The sequence below is a fragment of the Hyperolius riggenbachi genome, chromosome 1 (assembly GCF_040937935.1).
Source record: "Hyperolius riggenbachi isolate aHypRig1 chromosome 1, aHypRig1.pri, whole genome shotgun sequence".
Classification (NCBI taxonomy): Eukaryota; Metazoa; Chordata; class Amphibia; order Anura; family Hyperoliidae; genus Hyperolius; species Hyperolius riggenbachi.
Window position 1 is genome coordinate 523243759 of NC_090646.1, and position 27090 is coordinate 523270848.

The 27090-nt window shown below is 42.2% G+C and overlaps 1 protein-coding gene across 2 annotated transcripts in view; it reads right to left on the minus strand.

The window, feature by feature from the left end:
- HECTD4 (HECT domain E3 ubiquitin protein ligase 4) overlaps nt 1-26249 on the minus strand; it is a 218182-nt gene extending 191933 nt beyond the window's left edge. For both annotated transcript variants that reach the window (XM_068245864.1, XM_068245855.1), the window contains exon 1: nt 25802-26249. In XM_068245864.1, the coding sequence (XP_068101965.1) occupies nt 25802-25951 (150 nt within the window). In that variant the 5' untranslated portion in view covers nt 25952-26249. The remainder of the gene's footprint in view (nt 1-25801) is intronic.
- Nucleotides 26250-27090: the final 841 nt, after the last annotated feature.

Consider the following 27090-nt stretch of genomic DNA (forward strand, 5'->3'; position numbering starts at 1 on the left):
CGAAGATTTTGCATGTTAAGTATGCAAAATCGACAGCTGTATCAATTGAAAACTGATCGAACATGTCGGAAATAATCGATCAATCCCACGGATCGAACGGGAAACCGCAACATGTGTACCTAGTATAAGTCTGACTGAGGGTTAGGCCTTGTTCACATCATGATGCGCTTCCATGCGCATTCGGAAGCGCGTATGATGTGAGACACGCAAGAATGGCAGAAGGGCATAGACAGCACTTCACATCATCTGCACATCACACCATAGGCGCTATGCAGCAGTATGATGCGCTTGCGTACTGCTGCATGCATTCTGCCCACAAGCGCAGTGCTGACCCATTCACTGTAATAAATGGGATCAACAGCACGTACCAGCGCAGAAGGCGTGCAATCGTACGCATTGCATTCCGATCGCACGGCCCTCTGCGCATCATGATGTAAATGTATCCTTACGGTAATAACTTGGAAGGTAAAGATTACCTCTATGTGCAGCAACATATTAGGTACAGATCCAAAATTTATGAAATAAAAAACTCAGGCCTCTTTCACAGTGTGACATTAAGGTCGCACGTTGCAACAACATTTAATGCAGAATAACGCACTGCAATGACGTTATTAGCTGCGTTAGACTGCTTGCACATGCTCAGTAATGACTTGGAAGCATACTTTGCTGTATGCTCTACTGCCTAGGTTCTCAACGTGTGGTACGCGTACTTCTGATGGTTCAAGGGGGTACTCAGGCTTGATATGCTTAACCAGTAATAACAAATTTAGTTTTATAAAATAATACAGCTTATTTAAATAACACCAAAATTAGTATTTTAGGTAATTAATAGCAATAGTAAATGCTTGGAAATGGTTTAGAACCAATTATCATATACTAGGATTAAATATATATTTGTCAAGGGGTACTTGTGATAATGTTTACTATGCTAGGGGGTACTTAGTGAGTACAGGGTCTTAAAAGGGGTACATACCAATAAAATGTTGAGAAACACTGCTCTACTGTATGCGACGATAACGGGGCATTAAGTTGCGGTGCAACTTTTTTGGGGCGTTGCGTTGCAATTTGCTTTGCGACTTTAACGTTGCATCAAAACGCAACGTCCTACTGTGAAAGAGGCCTCAAAGAGAAAAAGAAAAAAAAAAAAAAAAAAAAAAACAGAATTTTGTTTATTTCAGACACATTTTCACCATGGTATACTGTGCTTTTATTATCCGTCTGCAAAACAATTCTTCATTGTTAACAATAGCAGAGTGTCACTGATACAGAGAGTGAACACAATAACCTTTGCTTGCATTGACAACAGGAAATAGATGAAGAGGGACAAAACATGAATTCACTGGATGGCTCCTGGGCTCCATTCTCTCTAAGCACAGCAAACTAAAATTGATGATGCAAATCCACAAAAAAGGATCAGCAGATTTTGTATGAGCACCTGGACGGAGAATCTATTATCGGTAGTTGAGATTATTAACCATTTTGCTCCAACAGAGAACTGCAAACATTTCCATGGATTTACTAGAGGGGATTTAAGCCAGGGCTGTGGAGTCGGAGTCGGAGTCGTGGAGTCGGGGCAATTCTGGGTGCCTGGAGTCGGAGTCGGGAAAAAATGCACCGACTCCGACTCCTAATGAATTTGTAACTGTAATTAAAATAGAAATTATGATAAAATGTTCTATTTCTCAGATAATAGTCATTAAAAATAATGTATATATACAGTAATAGCTGTGCTCAGTCCACAAAAATGAAATAAACCAATCAAAATGAGTTACTTGTGCTGCTTCAATAAAGCATTCCCCGTATTTTTAAGGTCAGATATACATATCCGATTGTGACTGTATATATGATGTGTACACAGGAATCTCTTATATACTAAATAACATCTATGCTGTAAGAATAAAGCCTGATGTGTAGCTGTGTCACTAATAGAGATGGTCAACGAGATGGAAATAATTCTGCATTGATGCTGATTTATGCAAATGTATGCACTCCCTTTGCTGATGAAATCAAATAATTTGATATGTTGTTAAAATTTGGTTTGCTGACTACAAATTAAAGGGTAACTGAGACGGATGAAAAGTAAAGTTTTATACATACCTGGGGCTTCCTCCAGCCCCCTTCAGGCTAATCAATCCCTCGCTGTCCTCCACCACCCGGATCTTCTGCTATGAGTCCTGGTAATTCAGCCAGTCAGCGCTGTCCGGCCGCATGCCGCTCTAACAGCCAGGAACATTCTGCACCTGCGCAATAGTGCTGCACAGGTGTAGTATACTCCTGGCGGCGGAGTGTGTGCATGCGCACTACGCCCGACTGGCTCAAGTACCTGGACTCATAGCAGAAGATCCAGGTGGTGGAGGAGGACAACGAGGGACTGATTATCCTGAAGGCGGCTGGAGGAAGCCCCAGGTATGTATAAAACTTTAATTTCATCTGTCTCAGGTTTACTTTGTTACACAGTAGTACTATACTCTACATATGCACTCCCCACAGAGCTGCAGGGAATCCACTGAGAATGCTGTGCACATTGAACACAGAGGTGTTGTCTGTTTACAATCTCCTCATTCCCCTGCAGAGTACCTGCACATCATTCTTACATGTACCCACACTTACATTGCCTAGGGCCTGATAGATGTTCTTTGTTCCGGTTTGTACCTTTTACAAGTACTCTTACCAAGGACTAGTTTTAGTCTAAAGGGAATAAATATAGTAGTCTACATATCCTTCTCACTTCAGTTGTCTTGTAAAATTCCTAAGCGTTGGCAGTTAAGAGACGAATTTCATGTTACATACTTTTAATCAACAAAATTGTAATATGCAAATTAGAGGAGTCGGAGTCGAGGAGTCGGTGGAATCCTAAACTGAGGAGTCGGAGTCGGTGGATTTTTGGACCGACTCCACAGCCCTGATTTAAGCACATTGCTACTGGACACTAGAAGAGTGCAATCACAATCTTGAGTAAGGTGACATTCTTCATCTTGGCACTTTGCAAAAGTCAGACCTCCAGAAGGGAATCTGAAGTGAGAGGGATATGGAGGCTTATTTCCTTTCAAACAATGTAAATTGCCTGGCTGTCCTGCTGTTCCTCTGCCTCTTATACTTATAGCCATAGACCCTGAACAAGCATGCAGCTCAGATTTTCTGAACAGATTAGATGCATGCTTGTTTCAGGTGTGTGATCTATAATACTGTAGCCAAAAAGATCATCATGACTGCCAGGGAACTGGTATTGTTTCAAAGAAAATGAATATGGCAATATCCATAAGCCTCTCACTTCGATGGACCCATCACAATTTTACAAGTTAAATATACCGCTGGCATTGCAACGCCTTAAAGAAAGATGGAAGAACTGTCCAAACCTCATAAATGTACAGAAAGCGCAGTAAAGATGAACCTGCTCTCACAATGCACATATTTATTCAGAAATACCTTTTATTCTTCTCACACATATGGCCAAAGGTATTAAGCAAACCTCAGCTTTGAAGCTCCTAGTGGGCCAGAGCAGCATTTTGGCTTACTACCTATTGGTGGATTGTACAATCCTCAAATAACTCAGCCATGGAGATTGCATCTGAAACTGTAGGTTCTTTTCCATATCTGCATGGTGTTAATCAATTTAGTAGCCTGGTGGGTACTTCTGCTGGGCTGAAAGACTGTTTACAACACTAAATTTTTGAGGGACCAGATATAACTATTCACACTCTAATGGCATTACATTTTAAACATTACCAGATCTCAAAATTTGGGTGGATTATGGCTTTACTAAGTCCTTCCTTGCCTGTCAGTTGCTCCCATGCACTAGGCAGGCTCTTGCTTGTGATCACCATAGGCAGTGGAGAAGCATCCGTTACATGAAGTCACATCTGGGCACTGGTGAACTTAGACACAACATGATGTAGTTCCCTGCTGCCTGGTAACCATATCAAATGCTGACACACATGGGGTTACAAACTCTGTCATTCTGCTACATTAAAACCGCAGCTAGAAGGCACTCAATGGCTGGCAGATCAGTCTCCCAGTGAAAGAAGCCCTAGAGTTGTAATTGAAAGTAACCATTACTTTACTGTGATGAATTGAAAATGAAAAACTGTCAGGAAGTACACAATGTCTTGTGTAAAAATTCCTCCTGCAGGTGCACATTTGCCCCCAAAAGCTGTGCAGTGTGGGCCGATGTAGCCTGTTACGCTAGTGCCGGCCGTGGGGGGCTTGGGACCAGGAGTTTTTTCCCGCCTTGCTGCTGCCCGTGTCCGTTGTCTGTGCAGGTACAGGCTGAGTGGAGTCCACCACTGCTACCCAGAACGTCAGGGCTCCACTAAGGTTGGAAGACACCGCAGCAGGGACACCTCTGGTTCAGCCCATCCATGATGCCAGCCAGTAACCTGGAAGTAAGGGCTGCCACAGCCTGACACTTGTTACAGCCAGATTATCTTCACCAGCCCTGCCGAATGCTGCCCAGGAGTTGGAACCCACCACAGAAATTAACACTACTGCACCTTGTGAACTGGAAAACCTTGGCCAGAACTGCCAGACGTCAGCTATCGGGATTCTCAGGTGCGTCAGCCATAACCACCGGTTTCATTCATGAAGAACTGGATCATCACTGCTGAACCTTCACCTCCCTCTGCCACCCCCTTTGATGTCCCCTTAGGGATAATAGATGATTGCTAAGTGCGACTGATTGCACCATTGTAAAGGCAGCCTCAGCTCTCTGGCATCCCCGATGAAAATAAACGTATGAAATATTGAATTGTATGTGTAGTACAGCTAAGATATAGAACATTAATAGCAAAGAAACAAGTCATATTGTTTCCAGTACAGGAAGAGTTAAAGGGAAGGTCCAAGGAATTTAAAGGAAACCTAAACTGAGAGGGATATGGATGTTTCCTTTTAATCAATACCAGTTGCCTGGCAGTCCTGATCCCTTTGGCTGAAGTAGGGCTGAATCACACATGTGAAACAAGAATGCAGCTAATCCAGTCTGACTTCAGTCAGAGCACCTGATCTGCATGCTTGTTCAGGGGCTGAACACTAACCTGGGGCTTCTTCCAGCCCCTGGCATTCATCCTGTGCCCTCGCCGCAGCTCCGGTGGCTCCCGGGTCCCTTCCAGTGGAGGAGACCTCACCGGGTCTGCTTCCTCGTCAGCTTCTTCTGCGCTCCAGCGTGCAGTTCACTGGTCACGCTGATGTTATCTGGACTGTACAGCATAGGCGCTGTAGTTCTGCGCATGCGCTGTACAGTCCAGATGACGTCAGCTCGACTGAAAGCCGCTCGCGCAGGCGCAGTCGGCATATTGCACCAGCGGGGACCCAGATCCACCAGCGGTGAGCGGAGCTTCGGCGAGGGCACAGAACGACTTGCAGGGACTGGAGGAAGCCCCAGGTAAGTGGATTTTTTTTCTATTTTGAATCGCTCTAATGTGTCCTTTAAGAAACTTCAGATAGCTATGCAAAAGAGCTTCTCTGAGTTCCACAACCAAATTGGCCCCTGATTTCTGGAGCACTATACATCAAAGAAACAGTGCCAGACAGCTTCAGATAAGGTTAAGTGAGAAGAGAAGTTCAAAGGTTCATTAGCTCTGCAAACCACACTATTTTAAACTATAAGACTATAAGAGCAAAATGCAAATATGACAATATGGTGCAATTCTATAAAAAAGCTATATAACTGAAAATAACAAATATGAGACTAATTTCTTTGTCACTAATGTGCTATTTCTTATCCGTACTACACATACAATTCATCATAAAGAGGTTTTTGCTTCAGTGTCACTTTAATGGCTTTGATTAAAGACATACACTAGTCCAAAACATGTTTGCCACTACGTGATGTTCAGTTGTTTCTAAGCATTTGTTTTTACTGTACAGGTACTGTGAGGACTGAACTCTGTACATAATGGAAGAACTCAAGCAGAGATGAGCATCTTTCCAGCACCACTGTGACTTGGCCTGGCTGTTGGGGTCAAGGAGTGTTAAATCTGTCTCCCATGCTGCTTTCGAGCCATTGCAGAGGACCTAAAATCTGCCTCAACAGGCACACCTTTATACAAGCTCTAATAGTATTTGAAGTACTTCACACTCTGGAGGAGGGAGAGGAGAAGTAGCTTCATGATTCTACAGGCAAGAGAGAGGTAAAGGACACTAGATCATGTTACAGCAGTCAAGGTGAGAGATTGTAAGTAAATTCATTACGAAACTAGAGACCTTTAATAACCAGAACAGTCATATTTTGGAAGTGTTTAACAGGTGGAACTGGCAGGTGACAGAAAGACATGTACAGAGCCGTGGACTAAGGCTTGGGAAACTTAACAGTTACAGCTGTAGCCTCTGCAGCGGTGTTACATTTCCAGGCAGACCTCGGTAAATCTAAGATCTATATCGTTTGAATTCCCAAATAAATGAGAGGATCACCATAATGGAAGCACCTGACTTCATGTCCATTTGCTAGCATAGCTTTACTAACAGAGAGATGTACGATTCAGTTATTGACAAAAACACTGCAGACATACAACTACAAAAAGGAGGAAGCAGAACGTTGCTCCATTGTGACACAGACCTACAGGTGCAATCAAGGGATACTAACTTGACTTTCTACCAAGTACAACAAATGACGAATGCTTGAAAGTCAGAAATTGAGAGGTTCTGGACAGCAGACTAATGCTGGCCTAGCAATCTTGAAAAATCATTGCTGCCATTAAATGGAACCATAATAGTTAAATTATAAAATGCCATTTATAAGGAGGTGTCAGCATTATTTGTTATGAGAATGGCATTCCCTTAGTGGCAGATATAAAAGGAAAAAAAAAAAAAAAAAAAAAAAAGAAGTGTATACAGTTTTTGTTTTTGTAACAATAAAGGGGAAAGAGGCGCTCAGAGAATATATAATGCGTTAAAAATAAAATGAAAAAAGTGAGGTGGCTTACCTCAATGAAGACAAATTCACGTATTAATAGAATTTTATTGCACTGGCAACGCGTTTCGTGGGTGCATACTAACTTCCTCAGGCCAAATAGCAGTGAGTACAATCATCAGACAAGGCGCTTAATGCCACAGCACTAACAGCATATCAAAAGCATAATTCTACCTTTAACAAATACTACAGACAAAATTGTATAAAGAGAATAACAAAAATAAATAATTAACAGCATTCAAACAAATTGCTGTTAATTATTTTGAATGCTGTTAATTATTTATTTTTGTTATTCTCTTTATACAATTTTGTCTGTAGTATTTGTTAAAGGTAGAATTATGCTTTTGATATGCTGTTAGTGCTGTGGCATTAAGCGCCTTGTCTGATGATTGTACTCACTGCTATTTGGCCTGAAGAAGTTAGTATGCACCCACGAAACGCGTTGCCAGTGCAATAAAATTCTATCAATACGTGAATTTGTCTTCATTGAGGTAAGCCACCTCACTTTTTTCATTTTATTTGTTTTTAACGCGTGTTATCTTCTCTGGGCGCCTCTTTCCCCTTTATCCTGTGCCTTCACCCTCCTTTTGGAGGGGGATGAACCCTCTTTGACCAATTTAGGCAATTTGAGGTTTGCTTTTTATCAATAGTGCGACCATCACCAGCTCTGTCTGGTCACCCGAGTGGAGTCGGGATTATACATCTCCACCTGCTTGTAGTGGTCAGTTGCCCTTCTGCAACCCACCTTTGTGAGTATAATTCATCCGCATATTTTACATACTTCTGGTACTGTTACATACTGCACCATTTGGGCTCCTGTTGTCTCTGTGTTTTCTTTTTGCAGGGTGCAATTTTTATTATCCCTACTTTTTGTCTTGTTTTTGTAAGAGTTGTCTGTAACAAGGACAAAGACTTAAAGGACACCCAAAGTGAAAATAAACTGATTAAATAAACGATTGTATCCATCTTCCTTCTCCTAAAAATGACTTTTTAAGATATTCCAGTTTTATTTTATGTTTAAATCTACTTTTTAAGTTTTAACTGTTTTGTTTTTGCTCAATGACACATTCATTGAAGTATGCCAGAGCTAAAATGTATGAACTATTGGCCCTTTTTATCTCTTTCCTGCTCTCAGAAGCCATTTTCTGCTAGGAAAGTGTTTTATAGTTGAAATTTCTTATCAGTGAGGGTCACACTGTAGGGACTGAGTCAGCCTCTTACATACCTGATGTTTAACTCTTTCAGGCAGAGAAAGAAAAAAAGGAAAACAGTATAGTGGTTTGTGTGCTAGGCACTGTACATACCCATGTCTATCTCATCATGTCACCTCGGGTATCTTTTAAAAAAAAAGAAACAAAACCTCATATTCTAAGGAACTAGGGCCTCTGCGAAGAAATCTGGCCAGTGAAACCACTAGAGAATAGCAGCACATAGTTACTACTCTTGCTCAATAGAGTTACCAATAACTATGGCACATAAAAGTTGCAACAATAAATGTTCCGTAGTGTACCAAACAATTTCACAATTACTAGTAGCCATTTGTAATTGGCCTCATAAGAAGTGAGACAAGGAACATTACTTGCAACAATGTACTAAAGACAAACACGAAAATAAAAAGGTAAGTGAAAATATATAAACAATGTTGAAGCAGTAAATGACACTAAAAACACAAACTAGCTACTGAACATAAAAGCAAACATATCATACATACAGTATGAAGTGGCTGGATAGTGCACTTTGACATAGGAGACCAGAAAATCCTGGCTGGGGCCAGTATACACACACACACACACACTTTAAAGGGGCCTACAGCGAAAAATTGTAAAATTTAAAATATGTGCAAACAGACAAATAAGCAGTACATTTTTCCAGAGTAAAATGAGCCATAAATTTTCTCCGATGTTGCTGTCACTGTACCAGACCACACGCAACTGGCCAACACAGAGGGATGTATTTCAAGCGTTAATTTCTTTTCATTTTGCCGATTACGGTCTATGGGTAATGAATGCCCAGCATTCAGTATCTCAAAAAAGTAGCATATTGTGCAACAGTTCAGTACTGTAGACTTGTGGCGTCTCATTCCACTCAGCTGAATAGCCTAAAATATCAGCAAAGCTGTCCTGAGCCTTTGACATGGGAGCCACCTGCAGCACTTTGGCCAGCATTTTCATTTTGAAAAATGCTCTCATAAATTTGAACGAGAATTGCAGCAAAATTGCTTGTGCCTAATGAAAGAGTGTGATCTCTCAGCCTGGTTCAGTTGGCTACGCAATCATGGGGAAGACTTCTGACTTGACAGTTGTCCACAAGGAGGTTACGCCACAAAAAGGTCATTGCTAAAGAAGCTGGCTATTCAGAGAGCGTTATATCCAAGCATAAATAATGGAAAGTTGATTTGAAGGGGCAGAAAAAGGTGCTCAAGCAACAGGATTAGCCTTGAGAGGATTGTAAAGCAGAGCCCCTTCAATAATTTGCAAGAGATTCACAAGGAGTGGACTGCATCTGGAGTCAGTGCTTCAAGAGCCATCACACAGAAGTATATGCGGGACAGAGGGTACAACTGTTGCATTCCTTGGCCCCGATGCAATTTAGTTTTTCTCATAATATCTCTAAGGAGATCATTTCAACATATTCCCTTTAGTTAACTTTTATCGTATACACTAGTGCAGGGGTAGGGAACCTATGGCTTGGGAGCAAGATGTGGCTCTTTTGATGGTTGCATCTGGCTCACAGACCAATCAGTAGGGGTTGATTTTCTAAGCTACACTGCGCAAGCAGTACAGCTTAGTGTGGCAGGGCAAGTAACATTTTCAAAATAGGCACGCAATGCTCACTCACACTATCCCTCAAAACTAACAGCTGCTCCAATTGTCTCACTCTGGTCAATTGGTCCAGTGACTTTGTCGGACAAGATCCCTGCACTTTGATTGGCCTAATAGGCTGCCTGTTACTTGACAGGCAGCCTACTGGGCCAAAGTGCGGTGATCTCATCCTAAAAAGTGAATCAACCCCAAGGCAGCTAGCTAATTGTACAAGCTGTTAGTCTGTATTTCTCCTGTCTGGCTCTCAGTGAAATTGCTGATGTTGCTGAAACCCAAGAGAAGCTGAAGATGTGTCCGACACTTCCGCTGCCTAGCGGATCAACAATCTACATATCACCATAGCAACAGAGACGTGAACCCAGTTTGAAACAGTGTATGGCTCTCAGGAAAATACATTTTAAAATGTGGCGTTTATGGCTCGCTCAGCCAAAAAGGTTCCTGACGCCTGCACTAGTGCATCTCAATAAATTACAATATCATTGAAAAGCTAATATATTTCAGCAATTCAGTTCAATAAGTGAAACTCGTATACAATATAAATATAAAATAATTGATACATTATATACATTAAGGTTTTATTTCTTTTCATTTTGCCAATTACAGCCTGCAAGTAATGAAAACCTCAAATTCAGTATCTCAGAAAGTTAGATTACATACTGTAAGACCAATAAAAAAAAAAAAAAATGATTGCTAATGCAGAAATGTTGGCTTACTGAAAAGTATACCCATGTACATACAACATTTGGTCGAGGCTCCTTTTGCATGAATTACTGTTTCAATGCATCATGGCATAGAGGGGATCAGTCTGTGGCACTGCTGAAGTTTTATGGAAGCCCAGGATGCCTTTATAGGGGCCTTCAGAGCATCTGCATTTTTGGGTCTGATGTCTCATCTTCCTCTTCACAATACCACACAGATGCTCTATGGGATTTAGGTCAAGTACAGTGATACCACGGTCATTAATCCAGGTATTGGCGCTTTTGGCAGTGTGGGCAGGTGCCAAGTCTTAGGGCTCGTTTCCACTGTTGCGGTGCGGAATCGCCTGGATTCCACCGCAGAAGAAATCGCATGCGGCTGCGTTTCCACATGCGGATTTAGCCGCGATTTCGCATGCGATTTCGCATGGCAAGGAGCCAGGCGAATTTAACCACGTCACTGCCTGAGTAAAGCTCCATAGCAAACCATGCGAAATCGCACGCGAAATTGCGGGGAAATCCACATGACAAAGCCGCATGCGATTTCCCTATTAAATGCATTAGCGGTGATTCGCCCGCATTTCTCCCGCACGCGAAATCTGACGGCTCTGCCGTGCAGATTTCTGCCGCACCGAAAAACGCTCCCGCCGCCGCACAAGTGGAAACAGCCCCATCCACTTACATTGACTATGCGAATCCGCATGCAGTGCCCGCATGCGGATTCACTATAGTGGAAACGAGCCCTTACTGGAAAATGAATCGCGATCTCTATAAAGCTTGTCAGCAAAAGAAAGCATGAAGTGTTCTAAAATTTCCTGGTAGGCGGCCGCGTTGCATTTCATTGGCAAGATGTGAAAATATCACCTATGAGATAACTCAGGAGAAAAAATAATTGTATATGGGACCTTTTCAATAAAATACATTTTAAAGTGGACCTGCACTCTTGCACAGAACAGAAGGAAAACAGAAATACACCCTGTCACCCTGTATATATTTAGAGAGTGTAGCCTGTCTAATTCCCCCTCATCTGTGTCTAATCACAAGTTGTAATTTGATCTCTCCCCTGTGTCACCTGACTGCCATGGCAGATAAGCTCATTTGAAAGCATAGGATGTTAACAATATGTCTGCTTCCAATAAAGCAGAAAGTAGAAACTGCAGATGTTTTTTAGGATTTGTATTAACTGTAACAAAGAACTGTTTTTCCTTAAAGAGAAACAGTGACCAAGAATTGAACGTCATCCCAATCAGTAGCCGATACCCCCTTTCCCATGAGAAATCTATTCCTTTTCACAAACGGATCATCAGGGGGCTCCGTATGGCTGATATTGTGGTGAAACCCCACAAGAAACTCTGAGGACCGTGGTACTCTTGGCAGTTTCCTGTCTGTGAACCTTGTTGCATTGTGGGAAATAGCTGTTTACAGCTGTTTCCAACTGCCAAAAAAAACAAGCAGCAGCTACATCACCTGCCAACAGTAAAAATGTCACCATGTAATAAATGTCAGAATGTAAATCAGGGAATTAAAATATTTTACAATAGGCAAACACTGACTAAATCATTTATACATAATTATTGTAGAAATTAAGCACTTTTTTATTACATTATTTTCACTGGAGTTCCTCTTTAAGGGTTATTATGCTGTTGCGTATCTTTTAGAGCAGAGAGGAAGTTCTGAGTTTAGGTCCACTTTACAGGACAACTGAAGTGAGAGGTATATGGAGGCTGCCATATTATTGCCTTTTAAACAATACCAGGTACCTGGCAGCTCTGCTGATCCTCTGCCTCTAATACTTTTAGCCATAGACCCTGAACAAGCATGCAGCAGTCAGGTGTTTCTGACATTGTCAGATCTGACCAGATTAGCTACATGCTTGTTTCTGGTGTGATTCAGACACTACTACAGCCAAATAGATCAGCAGGGTCTGCCAGGCAACTGGTATTGTTTAAAAGGAAATAAATATGGCAGCCTCCATATTCTTCTCACTTCAGTTGTCCTTTAAAGGGGAACTGAAGAGAGAGGTATATTGAGTCTGTCATGTTTATTTCCTTTTAATCAATACCAGTTGCCTGGCAGCCCTGCTGGTCTATTTCTCTGCAGTAGTATCTGATTAAAACCAGAAACAAGCATGCAGCTAGTCTTGTCAGATCAGACTTATAAGTCTGAACCACTGAAACACCTGATCTGCTGCATGCTTGTTCAGGGGCTATGGCTAATAGTATTAGAGGCAGAGGATCAGCAGGGCTGCCAGGCAACTGGTATTGTCTAAAAGGAAATAAGCATGACAGCCTCCATATACCTCTCTCTTCAGTTCCCCTTTAAGCCCCCAGCAAGCAAGAACATACTCAGTACTTTCTCACCTACTTTTTGGTATATTTTTAATTGCAGAGTGCTGAAAAGTTATATTAAACAGAAAATGATAAATTATCTCCTAGGTGATATTTTCACTCCTTATCAAGAAAATGCTTAAAGAGAATCTGTAACGTTAAAACGTCCCCTGGGGGGTACTCACCTCGGATGGGGGAAGCCTCAGGATCCTAATGAGGCTTCCCACGCCGTCTGCCGTCCCTCGGGGGTCTCGCTGTAGCCCTCCGTACAGCGGTGACGTAATATTTACCTTTGCAGGCTCCTGCGCAGGCGCTGTGGCTGCTTTCGCTCCGAAGGAGGCGGAAATACCCGATCTCAGTCGGGTCCGCTCTACTGCGCAGGCGCAAGTCTCCGGCGCCTGCGCAGTAGAGCGGACCCGACTGAGATCGGGTATTTCCGCCTCCTTCGGAGCGAAAGCAGCCACAGCGCCCCCGCTGGAGCCTGCAAAGGTAAATATTGAATTGAACAGTCGGCACAGTCGCCGGCTGTTCGGAGGGCTGCAGCGAGACCTCCGTGGGACAGAGGACGGCGTGGGAAGCCTCATTAGGATCCTGAGGCTTCCCCCACCCGAGGTGAGTACCCCCCAGGGGATCTTTTTGTCGTTACAGAGTCTCTTTAAAGAGAACCTGTAGTGAGTAAAAATATTTAAAACAAACACATGAGGTAACTTCAAATGAACATTGCATAGTTACCTTGCCATCAGTTCCTCTCAGAAGCTCACCATTTTCTTCTGACAATAATCCCTCCCAGTTCTGACAATATTTTGTCAGATCTGAAATATATCAGTTGCTGTGAGTAAAATATCAGTTGCTGTCAGTTATAGCTGAGAGGAAAACTGATGTACCAGGTAATGTCCATTTTTCCCTATGGCTCAAGTGGGCGATGTTACAGTTTAACTGTGTGCTGACCAGAAAGTTGTTATGGGTAATGGCCATTTTCAAAATGGAGGACGGAAAATTCCCTTGATCACAGTAAACAAACAGGACGTGAGACAGGAGAAAGATACTGAGGAGTAGACTACATGGAAGGTAAGTATGACTTGTGTATGCTTGTTTTGACTTTTATATTTCAGTTCAGGTTTTCTTTAAAGGACAACTGTAGTGAGAGATATATGTAGGCTGCCTTATTTATTTCCTTTTTAAAGGATACCACAACTGAAATGTGACATAATGAGATAGACATGTGTATGTACAGTACCTAGCACACAGATAACTATGCTGTGTTCCTTTTTTTCTTTCTCTGCCTGAAATAGTTAAATATCAGGTATGTAAGTGGCTGACTCAGTCCTGACTCAGACAGGAAGTGACTACAGTGTGACCCTCACTGATAAGAAATTCCAACTATAAAACACTTTCCTAGCAGAAAATGGCTTCTGAGAGCAAGAAAGGTAAAAAAGGGGAATTTCTTATCAGTGAGGGTCACACTGTAGTCACTTCCTGTCTGAGTCAGGACTGAGTCAGCCACTTACATACCTGATATTTAACTCTTTCAGGCAGAGAAAGAAAAAAAGGAACACAGCATAGTTATCTGTGTGCTAGGCACTGTACATACCCATGTCTATCTCATTATGTCACATTTCAGTTGTGGTATCCTTTAAGCAATACCAGATGCCTGGCAGTCTTGCTGGTCTATTTGGCTGCAGTAGTGTGTGACTCAAACCAGAAACAAGCATACAGCTAATCTTTTCAGATCTGACAATGTCAGATGCACCTGATCTGCAGCATGCTTGTTCAGGGTCTATTGCTAAAAGTATAAGGAGGTAGAAGATCAGCAGGATAGCCAGGCAACTGGTTATGTTCAAAAAGAAATAAATATGGCAGCCTCCATATCCCTCTCACTTCAGTTGTCCTTTAAGCGAACAAGAAAATACTCAGAATAATTTTGACAGTACTTTTTCATCTACTTTTTGGTACTTTTTCAATTACAGACTGCTGAAAGAGGAGTTTTTCTTTTTTTTCTACAGAAGGTCACAAAATTGCTGTTTGAACTGCATTATTTTAGAAAAACAATTAATGGGCATTATAAAGAGCCAGAATTATATACAGAAATGGTTTACTGGAAATTAGATATAGTATATCTGTAGGTGAACCATGCATTGATACTACATAACACAAGCATTCAAAGCAGCTTTAGTAAGGCACTAGAGATGGTCAAGGAGATGTACCGGTAAATCATTTTGAGTTGATGAAGGATTATGCAAGGTTTGTATGCAAAGGTTTCAAACTGACCATTCAAATTTCACCTTGGTGGTATTTGTTCTACTGTATATTCAAGCAACAAAAATTTGCATACAGAATTTGCACAATCCAGCTAACTCGCAATTTTTTTTTTGCAGGGCATTGACCATCCCTATAAAGGCACTAGCATATACTATATAAAGAGATAATAGTAGAAAAAAAACCCCCAAGAAAACTGCTAAAAGGAGTAAGGCCCAGTGCACACCAAAACCGCTAGCAGATCCGCAATACGCTAGCGGTTTTGGGAGCTGATTTCAGAGCGATTCTAGGTATGTTTAGAGAGGTTTTCTAAACATACCTAGCGGTTTTGGGTGCGTTTTTGTGTAGCGGATTACACAGCTGTTACTGAACAGCTTCTGTAACAAAAATGCCTGGCAAAACGCTCTGAAGTAGCGTTTTTCAGAGCGGTTTGCGTTTTTCCTATACTTTACATTGAGGACGAAACGCTTCCGAAAACCGCAAACGCGCAGCAGGAGGCGCATTTGCGGCTTGGCAAAAACCTCAAACCGCCGGTGTGCACCATCCCATTGCAATACATTAGCCAAGCATTTTTCCAGGCGGATGCGGCCGGCGGAATCGCTCCAAAAACTGCTCGGTGTGCACTAGGTCTAAAAGCCTGAAGGATTTGCTGAATAGAAGTATAATTGAAGAACAATCCATGATCTCAACTAGGTTTAAACCTGGCAGGAGATGTGGTGGTTATAGCATCTGCCACTGTGTCAAAGGCAGCAAATCCTTGGGAACTCAAAAAGGGGTAAAATCTCTAATATCAAGGATGCCAATAACTGCAAGACAGAAAATACACTAGTTAACTTGTCCTTGTGGACAAATACATATTGAGAATGGAAAGTGAGACTTGAATCCACATGGAATGGAACATTTATGATACTGGAAAGAGTGAACTAAAATGTTACTACATAATTTATAACATATTATATGTCAATATGTTTAAAATGTTAAAGTGTTTTTGCATTCCAAATGAGTAAACAGAGAGACACTACCGATAAGTGTAATGCTCTCCTACTGGTAGGGCTTAATTTAGATCCAGAGTTGTATGCCTTTCTGCAGAACCTTGGCTGGCCTATATCACCAATATGTATTATACGGGATTATTTCATTTTTCTTCCTGTTCAATGTTGCATTATACTCAATTTCCTAAGAGAACCAGAGCTTACCCACTTAAGGACTGCAGTCTTAAAACCCCTTAAAGGATACCAGAACTGAAATGTGACATAATGAGATAGACATGTGTATGTTCAGTGCCTAGCACACAAATAACTATGCTGTGTTCCTTTTTTTATTTCTCTGCCTGGAAAAGTTAAATATAAGGTATGCAAGTGGCTGACTCTGTCCTGACTCAGACAGGAAGTGACTACACTGTGACCCTCACTGATAAGAAATTCCAACTATAAAACACTTTATCAGCAGAAAATTGCTTCTGAGAGCAAGAAAGGTGTAAAAAAGGGGGGGGGGGGGATTTCTTATCAGTGAGGGTCACATTGTAGTCACTTCCTGTCTGAGTCAGGACTGAGTCAGCCACTTACATACCTGATATTTAACTTTTTCAGGCAGAGAAGAAAAAAAAAAAGGAACACAGCATAGTTATTTGTGTGCTAGGCACTGTACATACACATGTCTATCTCATGTCACATTTCATTTTGGGTATCCTTTAAGGACCAGCACTTTTTCCATCATGCTCAGTCATACAATCACTAACTAAATGAATTTGACCTTTTCTTGTCATTAATACAGCTTTCTTTTGGCGCTATTTGATTGCTGCTGTGATTTTTAGTTTTTATTATATTCATCAAAAAAAAAAAAAAAGACATGAACTTTGTAAAAAAAAAATGATTTTTTTACTTTTTACTTTCTGTGCTGACATTTTTCAAATAAAGTAAAATTTCTATATACACTTTTGTCCAAATATATTGTGCTACATGTCTGATTAAAAAAAAAAAAAATCAAATAAGTGTATATTTACTGGTTTGGGTAAAAGTTATAGTGTTTACAAACTATGGTGCAAAAAGTGAATTTTCCCATTTTGAAGCATCTCTGACTTTTCTGAGCACCTGTCACGTTTCATGAGGTGCTAGAATTCCAGGATAGTATAAATAACCCCCAAATGACCCCATTTTGGAAAGAAGACATAAAGTATTCACTAAGAGGCATGGTGAGTTCATAGAAGATTTTATTTTTTTGTCACAAGTTAGTGGAAAATGACACTGACAAAAAAAAATAATTCCATTTCTGCTAAATGACTAAGTGACAAAAAAAAAAAAAAAAATTAAAGCTGTCCCGGACTCATCATGCCCCTCTCTGAATACTTTGGGGTGTCTACTTTCCAAAATGGGGTCATTTGTGGGGTGTGTTTACTGTCCTGGCATTTTGGGGGGTGCTAAATTGTAAGCACCCCTGTAAAACCTAAAGGTGCTCATAGGACTTTGGGCCCCCTTAGCGCACCTAGACTGCAAAAAAAAGTGTCACATGTGGTATCGCCGTACTCAGGAGAAATAGTATAATGTGTTTTGGGGTGTATTTTTACACATACCCATGCTGGGTGGGAGAAATATCTCTGTAAATGAGATTATTTTTTATTTTTATTTTTTACACACAATTGTCCATTTACAGAGAGATTTCTCCCACCCAGCATGGGTATGTGTAAAAATACACCCCAAAACACATTATACTACTTCTCTTGAGTACGGCGATACCACATGTGTGACACTTTTTTCCAGCCTAGGTGCACTGAGGGGCCAACCTCCTATGAGTACCTTTAGGATTTCACAGGTCATTTTGAGGCATTTGGTTTCTAGACTACTCCTCACAGTTTAGGGTCCCTAAAATGCCAGGGCAGTATAGGAACCCCACAAGTGACCCCATTTTAGAAAGAAGACACCCCAAGGTAATCCGTTAGGTGTATGGCGAGTTCATAGAAGATTTTATTTTTGTCACAAGTTAGCAGAAATTGATTTTTATTGGTTTTTTTCACAAAGTGTCATTTTCCAGTAACTTGTGACAAAAAAAAAAAAATCTTCTATGAACTCACCATACACCTAACGGAATACCTTGGGGTGTCTTCTTTCTAAAATGAGGTCACTTGTGGGGTTCCTATACTGCCCTGGCATTTGAGGGGCCCAAAACCGTGAGGAGTAGTCTGGAAACCAAATGCCTCAAAATGACTGTTCAGGGGTATAAGCATCTGCAAATTTTGATGACAGGTGGTCTATGAGGGGGACGAATTTTTTCAAACCGGTCATAAGCAGGGTGGCCTCTTAGATGACAGGTTGTATTTGTACTATGTATTGTGTGGCATAACAGTTGGTCTCAGCCACAATTAAGCCTTAGAGACCAGCTGTGATCAGAAAAAAAAAATTCTGTCACTGCGGTGGGGCGGGTGAGAGTTTGGCCGGGTGATCAGAAGCCTGCAGGGGGCAAATTAGGGCCTGATCTGATGGATAGGAGTGCTAGGGGGTGACAGGAAGTGATTGATGGGTGTCTCAGGGGGGGTTTGGGGGGGGGGGGGGAATAGATGCTATCAATGCACTGGGGAGGTGATTGGAAGGGGGTCTGAGGGGGATCTAAGAGTTTGGCCGAGTGATCAGGAGCCCACACGGGGGCAAATTAGTGCCTGATCTGATGGGTAGGTGTGCTAGGGGGGTGAAAGGAGGTGATTGGTGTCTCAGGGTGTGATTAGAGGGGGGAATAGATGCAAGCAATGCACTGGGGAGGTGATCAGGGGGGTCTGAGGGCGATCTGAGGGTGTGGGCGGGTGTTTAGGTGCCCACAAGGGGCAGATTAGGGTCTGATCTGATGGGTAGCAGTGACAGGTGGTGACAGGTGGTGATAAGTGGGTGATTAGAGGGGAGAATAGATATATATACAGTACACGGGGGGGGGGGGGGAATCAGGAGCCCCCAGGGGGGCAGTTTAAGACCTGATATAAAATATAGCGTTGACAGATAGTGACAGGGGGTGATTGATGGGTGATTGGGTGCAAACAGTGGTCTGAGGGGTGCTGTGGGCGATCAGGGGGCAGGATTAGTGTGCTTGGGTGCATACATACACAGCTGCCTCCTACCCTGGTGGTCCCTTGATCACTGGGACCACCAGGGTAGGAGGCAGCCTGTATAATACACTTTGTATACATTACAAAGTGTATAATACACTTTGTATACATTACAAAGTGTAGAATACGTTTTGTAGCAGCAGATCGAGGGTTAACAACCCGCTGGCGCTGCTAATTGGCCGGCGGGTTGCCGTCGCAGGTGGGCAGAGCCTAATGCCGTCGGATGCGCAATCCCCGGCTATTCAGTCCACCAGGTGCTGCCGATCGGCATTAGGTGGTCCTGGGGGTGCCACTTTGCCAACGCCCATAGGTAGTGGGCGGTCGGCAAGTGGTTAAATGGTACCCAGAGTGTCATACCATCAGATAAATGTGTACTGGTACGTAAATTCCCAATCCCTGTGTTCCTTTTTTTCCTCCTTGTAAAAGTAAAATCAAACGCTCTAAATGACAGCTTCCCTACAGTCCAACTACTGTACAGTGAAAATAGACAGGGCTTTATGGAACTGTAGCCCCCCCCCCCCCCCCCCCCCCCCCCACACCCCTTTCCACCTCACAGTTAAATTCAGTTTTCTCCCCTTTGTTTCAAGTACAGTAGACTCGTTAGAGTGAACATTATGGATATAGTAAACTCAGTCCTCAGGTCCCAGCAAATGTGTCTTAATAAATATACAATGTGTGACCAATTCTGATATGCAGTAGTAAACTTCTCATATAGTAAACTACTTTTCCTGGTCCCTTACAGTTTACAATAAAGGAATTCTACTGTCTTTCTACAATTTGGAAACCCTGGATTGATTTTAGAGATGGGTTGGGTCTTCAGTCTATACTACAAGCCTGATGCATGGCTATCTCTTTGCTAACCATACATTGGACTCAACTTACCTCTTGCCTAAAAGCCTGAGATGCTTAATGATATATGACTAATCCTGTGCTATACCTGTTATTTTATGTTATGATTACCTATGCCTATAGTTTTGTACTCTCTGCTAGCAGCTCTCGTTATTTAATGGGCGTTCACTAAATGTTAAATGTATTGTTTGTACTGCTCTGACTCCTCGACTCCGACTCCACAGCTCTTGCAGGACTATGGGGTAGGTACAAAAATCCAACTTTGACTCCAGGTACCAAAAAATTGTTCCGACTCATCAGCCCTGAAGAGATGCTTCATGCACATGCTACATGCTGGATCCTGTTAAGCTGGATACTTGGTTACACCAAACTAAATTCTCTAATATTTTGGGGGGAGTGATAGAGGACTGTGTTCCTTGGGTCCTAGTTGGCGTGTGTGTTACCGTTTGTTCCAAGAAAAGGAGTGAGGAGTTTAGGACTCTTTCTGAGGCCCCTCCCTGATCACTGCGATGTTGCCAACTCATCCCCTTAATTGACACCAATTATACAGGTCTTGTGGCTAGTTGGAAGCAGTTAAAGGTTAAAATGGGCACGCATGTACAATTTGGCAGAATGGATATTTATTAAATGTCTTATTTGAAGAAATTAGTGTATAAATAGAACATTTATAAAGTGGTTGAATTAAATGGGAAGCGGCGTTAAAAAAAAAAAAAAAAAAATGAGTTTGAAACTTACCTCTGTATCCCATAGAGCCTTCCTGGTCCTCTCTCCATCCCACTGTTCCAGCGACAAGCCCCGGTGAGATTCTTTGACCAGCTTAGTTGACTACATCTTTGGTCCTCCTTGGGCAGCTTTTGAAAGTACTCGTGACTTTGAGTACTTCAGAAGAGTGGATCTGTACTGGGCTCACACAAGCGCTGTATGGATGCACCTCACTCGGTCCCCTCATTTTTGCGCTTTACCCCAATTATGTAACATGCTTTCAGGATTCCTCAGCAATCTTCAGAAGTACTTGAGTCCCCGAGTACTTCCACAGATTGCTGAGGCGTCCTGAAAGCACGTTACTTCACTGGGGTAAAGTGCAGAAACAAGGGAAGAGCAAGGACTGGGAAGGGTCTATGGGATCCAGAGCCTTCCCTCTACATAGGCGAGTAATAGCAACCCTGTTTCACTGTCATATTTCCTTTTATAATATAACATGCAATATTAGTATGTATGTCCTTTTTCATACCCAGGGTTAGTGGTTTGGCGTTTGCCGAAAGTTGTGTTCTGTACGGATTGGAGACACACTGCCAGTAGTATCTGTCCTCTTTGAGCTCTGATGCACAACTAAGTAAAGTTGCTAGCCCAACTTTCATTATAGATAGCCTAAAGCGGCCGGATTGTCAGGCCTAGTTCACACCAGAGCGTTTCCGCTGCGGTTTGCGATCCTCCTGCGGGTGCGGATCCGCTAGGGTAATGTATTTCAATGGGCTGGTGCACACCAGAGCGGGAGGCGTTTTGCAGAAACGCATACTCCCGGGCTGCAGCAGATTTTGGATTGCGGATGCGTTTCTGCCTCAATGTTAAGTATAGGAAAAACGCAAACCGCTCTGAAAAACGGCACTTCAGAGCGGTTTGCCAGGCGTTTTTTGTTACAGTAGCTGTTCAGTAACAGCTTTACTGTAACAATACAGGAAATCTACTACACCAAAACCGCTACACAAAACCGCAAAACGCTAGCTGAAACGCTACAGAAAAAGAAGAAAAAGCGTTTCAAAATCTGCTAGCATTTTGCGGATCTGCTAGCGGTTTTTGGTGTGCACCAGGCCTCAGTGTCAGAGGAAAATTGGACTAGGTTGCAGCTGGGGCTTTTTTTTTTTTTCTCTTCTTCTTTCAAACAGCAACACAACTCCGCTACATCACTCTGCATCAATCTGCCTCACTCTCATCCAGCCAACAGATAGGAATGCTGATGTCTGCCTTCTGGTGTTTAGCCCCACTCCCTAGCACAAGAGGTCATCTATCCTTCTCATAATTGGATTTAGAGAAGGGCCTATGACCTCTGGCTAGGGGGGCGGGCTACATGCCGGAATCAGGCGACCCGATAAGTATATTACATTTTTTTCTTTTTTTTTTTTCAAAATGCTACTAAAGGAGCACTGTACAGTTTATTGCACAGCACTTCCAAACACCAATGAATCAGGACAGAGCACATTAAAGCCTTCTTGAGGGCTCTCTCATCCTTGCCAACTCGTGCACAAACGCGATTTCGCAAGCGAATACGATTACCGACACATGGTATGCGCGGCGGAACTATAATTGAGCATTAATCAGTGCCTCTTGCACAAATTATCCTGACAGAAAATGTGAAAATTGCATGTGTTGTGCAATGAAATGTTGCCCAGTGCATTACATTGCATCGCACTGGACTGCTTTCTGTACTGTGAACAGCAACACAAAAGTCAATGGATTTTCATGTAACCATTCTTGTTGCAAATAATATGCGGTGCATCATAACGGACAGCACCACACAAGTGTGAAAGGGTTCTAATCTCTTATGCTGCGTACACACTGGCGACTACGGTCGTTTGAAACAGCTAATTAACGATCGTTCCGCCGACAATCGGGGAAAGAACTTTACCAAACGATCATTAACACGAACGACAAAAGAACGACATCGGGAAGATGGAAATATCCAACCTGACGGATCGTATCTACCGACAATCGTTACAAAACTATAGTGTGTACAGACATCGGCCGAGAACGATCGTTACAAGGGCCAATGCGCCTGCGTTGAATTCTGCCCAGCTTCAGTACTTCCTTTGTAGCGCGGCCGTAAAGATTGTTACATTGCTCATTTCAATTAAACTTTGTTTTCAAGTTAATCATATATTTGTATCTATTGTAACTCCATGTCAGTGTTTTTTTTTTTTTTTATTTTATATAAATATGTACGCAACATATCCTTCTGATCGTTCTTTTCTGCGAGAACGAGCGTTAAATTGTGTATGATGATCTCTGCATCCCATCGTTGTATTCCAATCTTTCCAATATCGTTCGTCTGGTAACTATCGTTCCTTGCAAACGATAGTTATCGCAAGCGTGTACGTAGCTTTAGTCTAGCAGATCACATTCTTCCCATGAGTTCTGATCTACATAGGCCAGCAGCACTGTCTTTGGGTATGATTGCAGACAGGATACCCCCAACCACGGGTGAGAGAGAATTCACAAACTACTTAAAAGGACAACTGTAGTGAGCGGTGTAACGAGGCTGCCATATGTATTTCCTCTTAAGCAATACCAGTTGCCTGGCATCCCACTGGTCTATATGGTTGCAGTAGTGTATTAATCACACCAGAAACAAGCATGCAGCTAATCCTGTCCGATCTGAGAATAATATCAGAAACACCTGATCTGCTGCATGCTTGTTCCCAATCTATGGCTAAAAAAGTATTAGTGGCAGAGGATCAGCAGAATAGACAGGTAACTGGTATTGCTTAAAAGAAAAATAAATAAATATTGCAGCCTCCAGATACCTCTCACTACAATTGTCAGTGTAAGCTCCTGCCAATGTTATCCTATGTGTCTGTTCTCACTGGAGCAATGTGATTTTGTAAAAATCCCCCATAGCATTGCATTACAGGAGCTTTTAAAATCTCTAGCGTTTAAAAAGCATCAGCCCTGAGGGAGAAAATGGCATCAGGATTGGCTCCAGTCAGTGGCAGTAAATATGGAAAATGCCTAAAACAGTTTCCTCTTGATATACTATATAGAATTCACTGAAATCAAAACGTGGACAGTAAAATTATACATATGTTATGCAAGTAGAAAGAGTATTTATCTACTTATATAAGGTTGTTGTTTTTTCCTGGGATAGTATAGTTATCCCTGCTGCTTTAAAGGCCAGCATCCACAAGGTCCACACAATCCTAAACAATCTAAGAAGACAAGGTTTTTGGCATTCCGGAACAGTAATATCACTGAAGAAAAATATGTACATTTCTTAGGTCACAAACATGAACAGAATCAACAAGACATTTATATGTCAAATCTAGTTACAGGTAAAAACACATAAGGCAGATAGAGATAGAGGTAAAAACATGTAAGGCAACAGGCTTTGTTCTTTGAAATTCTATCTCACCCCCAAACAATTTGATTACACCAAAAATAGCATCAAGAAATCGCATTATTTATTTCTGCTGATCTTAAAATCCCTTTAACGTAATGTGATAGCATTCAGTCGATACAACAAGCAGAGATGTCACTGCTCCACGCCTCGGATAATCTGCTACAGAAGAAGCATGCTTGGATTTAGAATTATGCTGATTTTTTTTTAACACTGTATATTCACAAGCAAAGAGCAAGTGACTACGCTTCTGCAGAGATCAGAAATACATGAGCTCATGTTGAGAGACGAAAATTATCTTGACATTTTGAACATATGCCTTGCATTTTAGAAAGCAAGAAGACTATTAGCCCGCCCATCATTAGAAAAAGCAAAGTGTGTGGCTGCACCTGCTCCCTGAGCCAAATGACAAATCATACAAAGGCCCAAACTGCTGGGAAAATACATGTGCAGTGATCTCCAGACAAAGGCTCCCTAGGCTAAAGCATCCCTTGACCTGCACACACAACATTAGACAGGATAGGGTGTGGAGAGGCAACTGTCAGATATATGCCATTAGTAACAAGGCATTCAGTTTACAATGTATACTAGGCTGCATGTTCTAGATTACAACAATTCTAGATATACACATCAGTGGGGGGGAAAAATCCAAGTCAGAACAGAAAAATAAGCCTTGTGGTCTTCTCTATCTGCAGAATAATAGTAAACATGTGGAGTAAGAAAGCTCATCCCACAGCCAAACTTGAGGTACAATAAGCTTATTCATCCATATTCAGTGTCATACATGAATTATCCCCAATTCCTATCTATACACAGCACTCAAATCATTCTCTGAATTTTAACCAAAATCATTTAAACTGGGTACACATGAGAATTCAGAGCTAGTAAATACTATATGGTACTTCTACAGCACTGTACGGTCACTAATTAACACAGTGTGGTCAATGTACTGTCCAGACTGCATTTTCTCACTTACATGAAAGCATACATTAAAAATAACAGATGCAGAAGTGAGATGATACATTCAGAAATGATCTCCCTACCAGAATGTGTTTAGTATGTTAGTAGTTACATATACACAATGAGTAGGCTATGTGACATTTCAGAACAGGAGCCTGTATATATTATACTGAGTAGGCCAAAATAATATATATATATATATCATGCAAGGGCAGGGGCTCTCTCACCATTCTGTGTCTTGGAATTTGCTATTCATTTTGTATCTTTAATTCTTCATGTTACTTTTGTCACTGTAGTTACCAATTCTATAACTTGTACCAATTCTGCATTTTGTCTATTTTTGCCAATTGGTGCACACCATTGTCTGTACTATTATTTACCCCATGTTTGATTTGTTTCTTACTTTGTACAGTGCCACGTAATATGTTGGCACACACACACACAATTTTTATTTGTCCATTTTTTACACACACACACTGACACACACAGTACATATATACACATCCAATTTTCCTTTATTTCTATATGAAAAGGTAGGGATGATATTACATTTTCAGTCTACATATGAAGAGAATGAAGAATGCCTATACATTTCTGAACTTGAGAGTTAGAATATAAATATCATTGGAAATGTCAGTCTATCTTAAAGCCAATCCATACGTTCAGTATGTTCATCTCATGATGACAGCGCTATAATATGAATAAACACTAATACATCTATACACACACATCAGTGTGTCATAAAGGCAAGTGCAGCACTGGGAGGGAGGGCACGCCTGCCCACTGGCCTCACCTCTAGGTCGGTATCCCCGGCCTCGCTCATCCCGATCTCGCTCGGAAGCTCGGCCAGGTCGGTGACTCGGATCAGTCCATCGTGCAGAAAGATGGTCTCTTCCTTGACCGACAGCCATTGAGCGGAATCCCCGGCAGCCACCGAGCCCATGTCTGGTTCCGTGCTGTCAGTCAGCCCCGGGCCGCTCCCTCATCCCCTCACTGACACCCGGTGACCCGCAGCAGCATCACACACCGAGGCAAGGGTGGGGCGGGCAATGCTGACAATCCTCTCTCTCCCTCTGGCTGCCGGGCACAGAGCATGAAGCTCCAGCTTGCCGGGCACAGGGGGGTAATGCCTGGCACAATGGCCCGGCGGTGACACACGGAGCGCTGCTCGGGAGCTCAGCACAAGCGCTGAACTGTCAGCGAGACGCCATATTGGCTGCTGGAGAGGCGATCCCGGCGTGCATTGCGCTGGCTGTCTACCTGCTGCTGCCTGGAGGAGAGCAGTGGTGCCGCTGGCCTGTCATAGCTCGGTCAGCCACACAGTCATTCACCACTAGGCATATACTAGTATAGCTAATGTATGTGTGTATACTGATAAATGGCATCACGTAGAAAAGAAGGCCACAGCTGCACTATGTAGATCTCCCAAATGTCCCTCAGCTCAGTCCCTCTTTGGGAACCCTGTCCCTCTTTCCTCATCATTTGTCCCTCTTTCTTTATAAATATGGGTATTTCTCTACTGCAAAAATGTGATTGACTCTAAACTTTATTCCCCTCCTTTAAATGGATATATTTCTAATTTTCAAATGTTAATATGAAAGAAAATGACCCAGGAGAGAAAGGACCAGTGTCATTTGAGTTATAAAACAACATATTTTTCTCATGAAATCTTCATGGTATGCATAACTAGAAGTGTGCTGGGGGTGTGGTGGGGAGTGGCTTATGTGTCCCCTTTTCACATCTCAAAAAGTTGGGAGGTATGATCATGTAATCTTATACAGTGTTCCAATATAGAATAAGATAAACATTGCACTTGAAAGAAAATTATGCCATATGCAGATATTGATTAGAAATGCAAAAATATACTTTATACACTATGATAAAGTTAGATTAGATGCACTATAAACATAAACTCATGAATATCTATTAAAAATGAAGTTGGGCGCAGGTCTACTTTACACCCAAGCTACCATGGGCGTCCGCACATACGGCAAAACCGGGCATCTGCCCGAGCCTGGCCGCCCGCTGCCCCCCCCCTGGCCGCGTGCCCGTGCAGCCAGCAGGAGGGGAACAGCGCAGAGA